The sequence below is a fragment of the Solanum stenotomum genome, chromosome 2 (assembly GCF_019186545.1).
Source record: "Solanum stenotomum isolate F172 chromosome 2, ASM1918654v1, whole genome shotgun sequence".
NCBI lineage: Eukaryota > Viridiplantae > Streptophyta > Magnoliopsida > Solanales > Solanaceae > Solanum > Solanum stenotomum.
In genome coordinates this window covers 49926427-49938677 of record NC_064283.1, presented here as the reverse complement: position 1 = coordinate 49938677, position 12251 = coordinate 49926427, and the positions used below count along the sequence as shown (strand labels likewise).

General features: G+C 31.3%; 1 protein-coding gene across 1 annotated transcript; it reads left to right on the top strand.

The window, feature by feature from the left end:
- The first annotated feature begins 8086 nt into the window (after positions 1–8086).
- Positions 8087–9028, top strand: LOC125856051 (cytosolic sulfotransferase 12-like). Its single transcript, XM_049535645.1, has one exon. It carries the CDS (start codon positions 8087–8089, stop codon positions 9026–9028), a length of 942 nt encoding a protein of 313 aa, XP_049391602.1.
- Positions 9029–12251: the final 3223 nt, after the last annotated feature.

Here is a 12251-nt window from a genome sequence, read left to right as displayed (position 1 = left end):
ATTTAATGCAAGAACCCATGCTTAGAATCGAAATTAGGATTTTTGTGTTTTTGGAAGAACTTTGAATCATTTGAATTGAGCTCCTTGAAAGGAAGAATAATCAAGGATAAAGGATCCCCATACCTCTAAGTTGAAAACCCACGAGAATTGAAGAAGAAATAACTCCAAATCTTCAATCCTAGCTCCAACTTCTTCTTCTTCTTCTTCCCCTCTTCTTCTCTTCTTCACTCAAGAACCCCAACTCTTACTCTTTTAGAATGGAACAAAAATGATCCACAATCAGCCTAACACAATAATATAACCTCAAAAGAAAAGATTTGTGAAAAGACCAAAATGCCCTTAAATTTCCGGACGGACTCCTTGCTAACTGCCTAACTTTCAAAGGGCATAACTCGCTCATACGAACTCGGAATCGAGCAAACTCGGTGGCGTTGGAAAGATCGTTCCAAGGGCTTTCCAAACATAACTGGAACTACTCCTGGATCATCCTGAGCTAGGAGTTATGACTGCTCAAAGTTGGCCAAAAACTCACTGATTTCCCACACTTAACCAAATTTCCAGGTGCTGAACTTTTTCCAAAAGTGACTACTTCCAATTTCAAGCTACTTCATATTCATTTTAAATTGTCGGATGTAACACAATTAAAACAAAATTACATAAAAACCCCTCATAGAACCTCATTATAAAGTCAACACAAAGTCATAGGCTCTTGCTTAACCTACTTCATATTTATTTTCTTTGCTGGGAACTACGAAGCCCTCAGGCTGTTCCATGTAGATTTCTTCCTCCAACTCTCCATTTAAGAATGCGGTTTTCACATCCATTTGATGGATTTCAAGACCGTATACTGCAGCTAGGGCAATTAACATCCGAATTGATGTAATCTTAGTCACTGGCGAGTATGTGTCAAAATAATCAAGACCTTTTTTCTGTCTAAAGCCTTTGACAATAAGTCTTGCTTTATATTTGTCAATAATACCATCATCTTTCATCTTTTTTTTGAAGATCCATTTAGAATCCAAAGGTTTGTTCCCTGGAGGAAGATCAACCAACTCCCAGGTATGATTGCTTAAGATTGATTCAATCTCACTATTGACAGCCTCCTTCCAAGAGGTTGAGTCGCTAGACAACATCGCTTCCTTGAATGTTTGAGGCTCACTTTCAAGAAGGAATGTTACAAAATCAGATCCAAATGAAGTAGCTGTCCTTTGACGTTTACTGCGCCTTGGACTTTCTTCATTGGTTTCATTCTCTTTTGGTTCTTCTCGAGGTTGTTTAGACCCCCCACTAGATGACTCAAGTCTAGTTTTATACGGATAGATATGTTCAAAAAATTCAGCATTATCTGATTCCATTACCGTATTATCATGAATATCCGAATGTTCGGACTTATGAACCAAAAATCGACATGCCTTACTATTTGTGGCATATCCAATGAATACACAATCCACAGTCTTAGGCCCTATTTTCACCCTCTTAGGTATAGGAACCTGGACCTTGGCAAGACACCCCCACACTTTGAAATATTTCAAGTTGGGTTTTCTACCTTTCCATTTCTCATATGGAATAACATGTGTCTTCGTATGAGGCACTCTATTGAGTATTCGATTTGCTGTAAGGATAGCCTCCCCCCACAAGTTTTGTGGTAAACCTGAACTTATAAGTAAGGCATTCATCATTTCCTTTAAAGTTCGGTTTTTTCTTTCTGCAATTCCATTAGATTGTGGAGAGTAAGGAGCAGTAGTTTGATGGATTATTCCATTTTCCAAACATATTTCTGCAAATGGAGATTCATATTCTCCACCTCTATCACTTCTGATCATTTTGATCTTTCTATCCAACTGATTTTCAACTTCAGTCTTATATTGCCTAAATGCATCTATTGCTTCATCCTTACCATTTAGCAAATAGACATAACAATATTTAGTGCAATCGTCAATAAAAGTTATGAAATACTTTTTCCCACCACGTGTTGGTGTTGACTTCATGTCACAAATGTCAGTGTGAATCAGTTCTAAGGGATATGAACTCCTTGCAACAGATTTATAAGGATGCTTAGCATACTTAGATTCAACGCAAACTTGACATTTTGATTTATTGCACTCAAATTTAGGCAAAACATTTAAGTTAATCAGTTTTCGCAAGGTTTTGTTATTAACGTGTCCCAAACGTTCATGCCATAAACATTTAGACTCAAGCAAGTAAGAAGAAGCAGAATCTTTATTCATATCAACTGCAATTACATTGAGTTTAAAAAGGCCCTCAGTGAGGTAACCTTTTCCTACATACATCTCATTCTTACTTACTACAACTTTATCAGAAACAAATACACATTTGAATCCATTCTTAGTCAGAACTGGTATAGAAACTAGGTTCTTTCGCAATTTCGGAACATACGAGACCCTGTTCAAAGTCACCACCTTGCCTGAAGTCATCTTTAAGAGGATCTTGCCAGTTCCTTCCACCTTTGCAATAGCGGAATTTTCCATAAACAACTTCTCGTCTGTAGGTGCTGGAGTATATGATGAAAATAATTCTTTGTTGGCACAAACATGGCATGAGGCACCAGAATCTATCAACCATTCTCTTGGATTTCCAACCAAGTTGCATTCTGAAAGCATTGCACAAAGATCGTCCATCTCTCCTTTGGATTCAGCCAAATTTGCTTGATCCTTCTTCTTGTCCTTCCTGGGACCCCTACATTCAGTAGCCTTATGACCACGTTTGCCACAGTTGAAGCAGCTTCCATTGAATTTCTTTTTAGGAGGATTGCTCTTTTGACCAGATGCTTTCTTTCTTTTATTTAATTTTGTGGGATCTTCTTTAACAATATTTACTCCAGATATTGCTGAATTACCACGCGATCACTTTTCTGCGGCCTTGTTATCCTCTTCGATTCTCAGCCTTACCATGAGATCTTCAACAGTCATCTCCTTGCGTTTGTGTTTCAAGTAGTTTTTGAAGTCCTTCCACAATGGAGGTAACTTCTCAATAATTGCAGCCACTTGAAACGCATCATTCACAACCAATCCTACATTAAAGATTATGTGAGTATTAAGAATAAACTTAATATTTCCAACATAGGTATTAAATAAATTTATACCTTCAGCAAGGAGATCATGGATTATGACCTGCAATTCTTGAACTTGGGTGACGACGATCTTACTGTCTATCATCTTATAGTCCAGAAACTTTGCCACAATAAACTTCTTCATTCCCGCATCCTCTGTTTTGTACTTCTTTTCTAAAGCATCCCAGAGTTCTTTTGAGGTTTTCATATTACTGTACACATTGTACAGATCATCTTGCAGGCCACTCAGAATATAATTTTTACACAAAAAATCAGAATGTGTCCATGCTTCTGTTACCAAGAATCGTTCTTCAGGCGGAGTTTCATCCGACATAACAGGAACGTTCTCATTAATGAACCTCTGCAGACTCAATGTAATCAGATAGAAGAATATCTTTTGCTGCCATCTCTTGAAGTCTACTCTAGAAAACTTTGCAGGTTTCTCAGCCGGTGCTAGGGCAGCATTTGAACGATTGTGTGCAACCGATGTTGTTGCAGCACTTACTGTTCCAGCATTTACTTGACTTGAATTAGTCATTTTTTCTGTCACAAATGGCAGACAATTTAGTATGTGAAATACTACCAGTAAAGACTAAATCCTTACACAGACTGTTTCTGATTTAACGATAAGGTTTTTATGTTCTTTTAATCGTTAACCGAATGAATTTTAAAAATTCAAACAGAGTAGAAAACCATAAAGGTTTTAATCTCCAGAAACCTCAAATACAGAAACTATTAAATTTCTTAAGATTGTTATCTCCTATATTCAGGTTAGTAAAAAATACAGAAACAGAAAAAAGATGAAATTGACAGAATGATTTTTAAATCTGAGTCCACAGAAACCACTGTGTTTCCTTAAGAAATTTAATCCCCTCACTGTACCCGAGGTTGCAGATTAATTCCTCCCAAGATAAAACGGATTAACCTGTTAAAGAAGTAGCGGTACCTCAAACTTCAATAACTTCAGCGAACTCAAGAACAGCAACAAGAGTACACACATACACAATCGATCGACAATTTTATTTATGTAAGAAAATGTATGCAGAGAGGAAAAATTTTCAGTGTTTGAAAAAACGAAAAAGACCTCTTATTTATAGCCATTTGCAGCAAGGAACGCGTCTGTTCAGAAAATCTGTTCAGACCCATTTTTTCCAGAACATTCTATCCTTTGGGAAAAGTAACGACTTTTCGGAAGGATTACCGTTACACTTGAATTTCAAATAAATTCAGTTGCGCCATCAATCACATCATTTGCCAAATCCAAATCCAAATCCGAAGCCGAAGCCGAAGCCGAAGCCGAGGCCGAGGCCGAGGCCAAGCGAGCGACAACGGCGCGAGGGGGCACCTTCTTCTTAACCTTTAAGAACTAAAGGAAGTGTTTCCTAATATAAGGACAGCAATTTCCTTTCTTCTACCGATATGGTAAAAATGACCTTTCATTTGCACTTTTGCAATGATGACTTTTCATTTTCCCTCCAAAATTGGTTCCCCCACTTTCATTGGTTCTTCCACTTTCCATTTTCTCTTTTTTATTTCCCATTCACACCTTGCTAAACCCAACAAATATTGGATTACATCAAATATTTAAGATACATTATATTCTCTCTCCGTTATATTTTACTTGTTCACTTTCAACTTTACATGTTCTTTAAAAATTGTATTCCATCCATTTAAAAAAATTAATCTAGTTTGACTTGATATTTGTGGTCGTAAATTAAAGTTATTTCAAATATATTAAAATGCCCTTTAATTTCGTGGTCATAAATATGTCAGGTAAACAATTTAAATTAAAGTGTTGCGAAAAAATAAAAGGGGTCATTTTTTAAAATAGAGACTAAAAATTAAAAGTATGTCATTTTTTATAACCGAGGGAGTAATTAAGAGATAATTTACAGTTTTGTGTTTGTTTTACCTTCAACATCTCATACATTTCTTAAAACATTAAATTTAGGAAAAATCCTTCTGGCCATAATTTGACTGGAATGATAAAAGGACTTGTTCACACTGTAAACTACTTAGTTTTTGGACATTTTTTTGCCCTTTAAGTTAAATATTGAATATATTCTTCAATTATATTTCGAATACATTAAATATAATTAATGAGATTAATTATTGATAATTTCATATTTAAACATGGAAAAATGAACCACAAAATTTACCAAAAAAAACATAAATCTCATCCACCCTTTTCACTTGAAATTTTCAAGATCTAAATTTTTTTTTAAAAATGTGATGGTAGTAGTAAGAAGATAAAAAAATATATCTCTTTCTCAATTTCAAAATTTCTTCCTTTTTACTTATTCTTTTTTTGTTTATTTATTTTCCATTTCTTATTCTTAATAATAAAAATAAAAATAAAAATTTAAAAAGTACAAAAGAGGAGTAAAGTGTAGATTATCTATTTTAGTTTATAATTTCCAATCGTGAAAAGATAATTATATCTAAATTTAAATATTAAAAATTTATATCTATAATAATCAAAATTTAAAAACTTAAATTGACCGGATTTGCAAAATAATTACTCTTATATATTTAAAGGAGTTATTGTTACACATCAATTTTCTAGAAAAAATTTAAATGATAAAAATATATTTTATCCGATTATACTTAGAATGTATGTGAGCGAAATATGAAGAAACTAAAATTACCATCATGTTTCCTCTATTATGTGATTGCCATCATACTCGACCGTCTACGAATCACACCATACACAAATAAAGACTCATTAAAATTAATATTTATTTATTTATTTTAGCACTAGGGACGTATACAAATATTTTTTGAATAAAAATGTTGAAGGTGCTTCTTTAAAAAATTATAATAACACCGAAAGGAAATAGAAAGTTCTTTATGATTTCAATATAAACTTTAAAATTTGAAAGAAAATCATCTTCATAGTTCTCAAATGATAATGACAACACAAATTTGTTAAGCATGAAATAGATCAAAGTTTCAATCACATATATATTTTTCTTTATTAGTATTATTTGCTGTTTTATAAAAAATATTTGTTATTAAATGATACGTTAAATATTAATATACATAGCTGTAGTCACAATACTATTATTATTTTTTTTCTCTCAGATTAATATTTTGTTTGAAACTCATTAAGAATTTATTAAAATTAAGTAATTTTATTGTATATATTATATAAATAAATTTAAATTACATATTTAAATAATTATTTAAATTACATTTTAAATAACTTTTTTTTTAAATATAATGTAAAATAGTTCAATAATAAAAGTCAAAACACAATATACTTTAGAATTAATAGACACCGACACATTAAAGAAATACTAAAAATCAGATGGTTCATAAGTGTCAATCCTATTAAACAACAACCCAAGATAGTTACACATTAATGTTGTAGTTTGCATATTCATTAATTATTATTTAAAAAAATTAAACTACATATTTAAATATTATGTTTAATTATTATGTTTTAAAAAATTAAACTACGTATTTAAAACTACATATTTAAATAATTAAACTACATATTTAAGTATTATGTTTAAAAAAATTAAACTACGTATTTCAATAATGTGTCGATGTCTATCATTCTAAAGTACTTTGAGTTTTGATTATCGTTATTGAAATGTTTTTCAAATTATATTTAAAAAAATATTTATGTACATTATTAACATGAATTTAGTTGTCTCCTTCGATAAAAAAAATTCTATATTAAATGAAAATAATTTTTCAAAAATGTATATCCTAATTATGTTACACTTTATTTACATACATTAAACATATTGTAATTTAATATAGTATCCTACATAAAGTATATCTATTTTAAAGTATTATAATTGATAAGTAGGTATTGAGTGATTTTTTTTTTTTAAACATTCTCTTAAATAATATTATTGGAGTAATTGGATTTTTTATTCGTGGTTAAAATTAGTGAAATAGTTTCACCAATTTCTATATATATTAATTCTTGTTTGGAATGATTATAATATAAAAAATCAATGGTTTATTCATGACATAGTTTATAGTTATAAACGTCTTATCATTAATTATTTTTTAGAAATATCTAATTTCCAAAATAACATTATTTTTTTCTTTTGAAAAAAATCCATTATATAGACTGATCTATTTAGTTGATTATATTTGAAGAAAAAATTAATTGAATTTTTTTTGAATCTAAGCTTAATTACTATATTTTACTAAATTTGTATGACAAAATAATTAAGTATAATCTTAAGTAGATAAGATAGTCATTTGTAGTTATTATTAATGAAAAATTTAATTGTCTTCTTCATCAAAAATATTTATTTTAAGTGAAAAAAATAACTTTTCAATGGTATGCATTAGTACCTTATAAACATAATTGAGTTCGGGGGAGGGGTAGAGGAGGGAGTGTAGGTTATGTATATGTAGAACATAATTTGTAGGGTAAAAATAAAATTACAAAAATATTTTTAAAACTAAAGCGAACAATTTTTTTTTTATTAACTGAACAATATTTATTTTTAAAAATAAATCGAATGAACTATACACATACAAAAAATATATACACAAAAACATTTTTCATTTTTCTTGGCAACCAAATAGTTTGTGTTTTAGTAGTTCAAGGAGTTTGGGAAATAGAAAAAAGTTACTTTTGTTTGGAGGGAAAAATATTGAGGAAATAAATGCAAAAATTGAAATAAGGATATTATAGTCTTTTACATTTCTGGCAAATTTTTCTGGTCATTTAACATTACTCTTAAATTTAGTATATTCAAAGGGTAATATAGTAATATTACTTTTGTTATTTATTGTTTCTCAAGATGTGTGACAAGTCAAGAGTGAACAACTATTGTTGAACAAAGAGAATAATTAATTAATTCTGAGAGTATAATAAAAAAAAAACTATATATGTCAGAATTGAAGTAGAAATGGAAAATTCATTTTTAGAATACATAAGAGGATTAATCCTAACTTGTTGCCACTGTATATATATGTAAGCTTTGTGAGAGTGAGTCCTAATCTTTATTCATTACATATAGCTAGCCCTCTCGGTATAACTTCATGTTGAACATCTTGGAAATTGTCCATGACGAGTCCTTACCAAAGGAAAATTGGTGGGGAAAGAACTATGTCTGTCAAATAAATGATTTCTGGTTCCTTCCTAAATTTCTCCCAAGCACCATTCGAGTTCTTAATGAATTCAAACCACTTCCTAATGATGTAATTTTAGCCTCCTTTCCAAAAACTGGTACAACATGGCTTAAATCTCTAGTCTTTTCCATCGTAAATCGATCTTCAAAAGAGTCATTAGTGAAGCATAATCCTCATGACCTTGTTCCTACGCTTGAGGTGCAAGTGTTTGGAACAACTCATCAATCATCTTCAATTACTACTCATGATGAATCTCATTCAACAAGACTATATTCGACTCATATTCCTTACCAGCTTCTAGGTAACACTTTCCATTCATCTAACTGTCGAGTTGTTTACATAACAAGAAATCCTAAGGATACGTTGGTATCAATGTGGCATTTCACGAATAAATGGAAGGATGCAGATCAAGATGGACCATGGCATCTCGAAGAAGCTATAGAGAAATTTTGTTCTGGAGTATTTCCTGGTGGACCTTATTATGATCATGTTATGGGATTCAGAAAGGCAAGCTTGGAGAAACCAAAGAATATATTTTTGATAACTTATGAAGAGCTAATGAAGGACACGAAAATTCATGTGAAGAGATTGGCGGAGTTTCTAGGGTGTCCGTTTATGAATGAGGAGGAAGTAGATGAGATAGTGAAGAATTGTAGCTTTGATATTCTTAGTAGTTATGAGGTGAACAAATCTGGGGATTTTCCTAGTTGGTTTCAAGTTCCTTACAATTCTTTCTTTAGACAAGGTGTTGTTGGAGATCATAAAAACTATCTTGATGCTAAGACAATTGAACGTATTGATGCATTAACAAGAGACAAGTTTCATGGAGCTGGTTTTATGTATGGCATTTAATATTTTGTATTTTTTTTTTTTTTTGATTTCATGGGGCTGATTGTTGTAATTCCTCTCAGTAGCCTCTTTTCTTTTTCTTTATTAATAATAAAATTATTACTTTTGGATAATCAGTAAAGTTGATGTCATGTGATGAGGAGGTCACAACATGTTCAACCCTTAAAAATAGCCTCTGACAAAAATGCAAGGTAAGACTATGTACAATAGGCCTTGTGGCTGATCCCTCCCCTTTTACATGGAGTTCGCTTAACTGCACCGGACTGTTTTTTTTTTTTTTTTTGGTTTCATTCAAAGATTAATTGACAACGCTAACTATTGCGGTATTATTTAATTTTATCAAATAATAACAAATGTTGTATCACTTCGTCTATTCCCAAATGAATTTTGTCTTTCTATTTAAAAAAAAAATAAATTTTGGGCTAAGATTAAGAGAGATACGTAATTTCATTCAAAATTAAATAATGCTACTTTTTACTGTTAGTAGATTGACACGTGAGATAAAAAGCGTAAAGCACCAGTATATTGTTAAAATATTAAACTTCTTCGTATAGTTTATTAACTAGAGTATTAATTGAGTGTCTTGGTTTTTGAGATACATGTCTATTGAGTGTGAATTTGTTCATGTACTTTGGAAGAAAGCAAAGTCTAGTGATATTATACAATACTCCGGAAGATATGAAGTGTAGACTAAATTAATGAAGATAGATATACATACATTAATATAGATACATAGTGTAATTCACCTATAAGTATTCAAGTATATATGCTAGCCATTTTGTTAACTTTTGAGTGTTTATTAAGTTGAAATTTGGTGCATCTAAATGAAGGCTTTGTTTGCTTGGTGTAATGAACTCAAATTGAATGTAATAGTAACCAACTTCTCAACTATTATAATAAGACTAGAGTTCAATTAAAAATCCAGAAACTAAATGCAACAACTCAATTAGCAAAAGTCCAAACAGAAATATTGCTAGAAATACTGAACGTAAGAAGTAGGGATTGATAAACAGTAGAAGGGAATGGGAAGCTTAGACTCAGAAATGGGGATGAGAAACACATATGGTGCCTTTGCACATAACTCACGATGCCCTCTGATAGTGATGTCGTGTTCTATTTCACGATACCCTCAGTGTGCATTCCAAATTATCCTTTGTGAAGATCTGGCCATGTTGCTTGTACTGGGCCTACTTGTCCTAATATCTATTTGTGTGATATATTTGTTAGTATTGTTATTGGGCTGGGGCTGATTCATAACAATACTCCCGTCCTCAATAAGAACTTTGTCCTCAAGGTTCAAGTCAAGAAATCTTGCCAACAAAAGCATTGGTAATCTAGGTGTAGTTACATTGACTTCAAGATGGATGAAGTGCATTTGATGACAAGCACCAGCAAGTCCCTTGTGAGAAAATTCAAGAGCTTCATTCCAAGCTTTGTTTAGTGTGGCAGCATAGTTCACTTCACGTTGGACATGGCTGTGATAAGAAAAAACTTGTAGTTTCTCTAAATGTCCCATAGGCCACAATATCCTTGGAACGGAAATCATATTAAAGGCTGCAATGATACCATTATTGACATGATTAAGTTCTCCAAGAGTCTCATAATTTGCATGATACGCACTCACACTCCGACTTAACATAGGGAGAACACAAGACAGAGGCAAACTAAGGTGTAATCCATATCCAACACTATGGAAGACCTCCACCAAAGTTTGAAGCATAGTTAAAGCAACATGCTTCCCATCTTGCAGCCCAGAATTTCTTATCCATGACATATTGTTATGCCTAGGCATTTGCACATTATCCTTAAGCCTTTTCCCATAAAATCATTTGTCTAAATGGACAATTCTAGTTGAACTTCCCACAAAGTAAGCCAATGAGGAAAAACAAATATAGTGAATATGCTTCCAACTATCCTTGAAATGTACAAATTTAAGGTTAGACTCAACTTGTTCCATGTCATCCAATAGCTTGTGAAATTTTGTCTGACGGTAAGTTTTGGGTCGTGGATCGATCCAATTCGATCCGATCCGAAGTTGTTATCTGTAAAAAAAAAAAAAAAAAAGAGGGATAAATGCTAATTTAACCGTTACATAGTAACTGCTTCAATGTACACAATATTTTATTTTTAAAAGAGAGACTTTACGCTCTTTACAAAAGAGAAAAATAGAAAAACAATATTCTTCTTAAATTAAAGACATCCAACAAAAGAGACATTTAGTTTGTGAATCACTTACCTTGTTTCCTTGAGATTCAAGTTAAGGCTTGGGGCAATTCTTCAAAGAAAAGAATTTTCGTTGATCTTCCGTTGTCAATAACAGGTACACAAATCTCATTCCTATTATGAAAGTTAAACAATGATATCAGAGCATGGTTCATTGCTTCAATTTTTTTTTTTCGTTTCTTCATTTTTTGCAAACTATCGAAAAAATCTAAATAAGTTTGATCAACCCTTGATAAGTTGATATTGATGGTTGTAGATTGCAGAGATTTATTTTGTTTTCACATGTTAGGGATAACTTTGATACTGAGTATGTTTTTTTTTTTATTTTCGCTTCTCTATTTTTTGGGTGAAGAAGAAGTGGACACTTTATTTTTTTGTTTTTTCCTTTTCTATCCCAAGAAAGGTGGACTCTTTATTTTTTTTTTCCTTTTTTTTAGTATTAAGAAGAAAATAAAATAAAATAGTCCCACTATTTTTCAATAAAGTATACTCCTATTTTATTTTAATAAAGTACTTGTACTTTTTTCCTTGTGAATCATGAAGTACTATGGTTTTTATGAAGAAAAAAAGGACAATGAATGTGTAGTACCTCTTTATGTTAATAAAGTACTTACTTTATTTACTTTAATATAGATTATTCAAGTGGTCGAATTTGATCATGGTTGACTTTAAAACTTAATTATTTAAGGCCTTAAATTATCTTATTTATTTAATAAAGAATAGTGACAAATTATTTTTATTAGATTATGATTTTAATTATGTCTATTAAAATTGGTCTTGATAATTTGCTTATTCCTTATGTTCCTTAAACAGTTCTTTGTCTTCTATAAGAAATTTGTGAAATACGCTGTCGCATCAAATGGTATTAATCATATTTATGTTTTGTTAATTTTCATTTCAGATATGGCTGAACGAGAACATGCTCAAATTACCCCAAGTGGAGTTCTCAAAGTTGAGAAAATGGACAAGGTAGAAGAGCAAGTCGCCGTAAGACATATTTCTG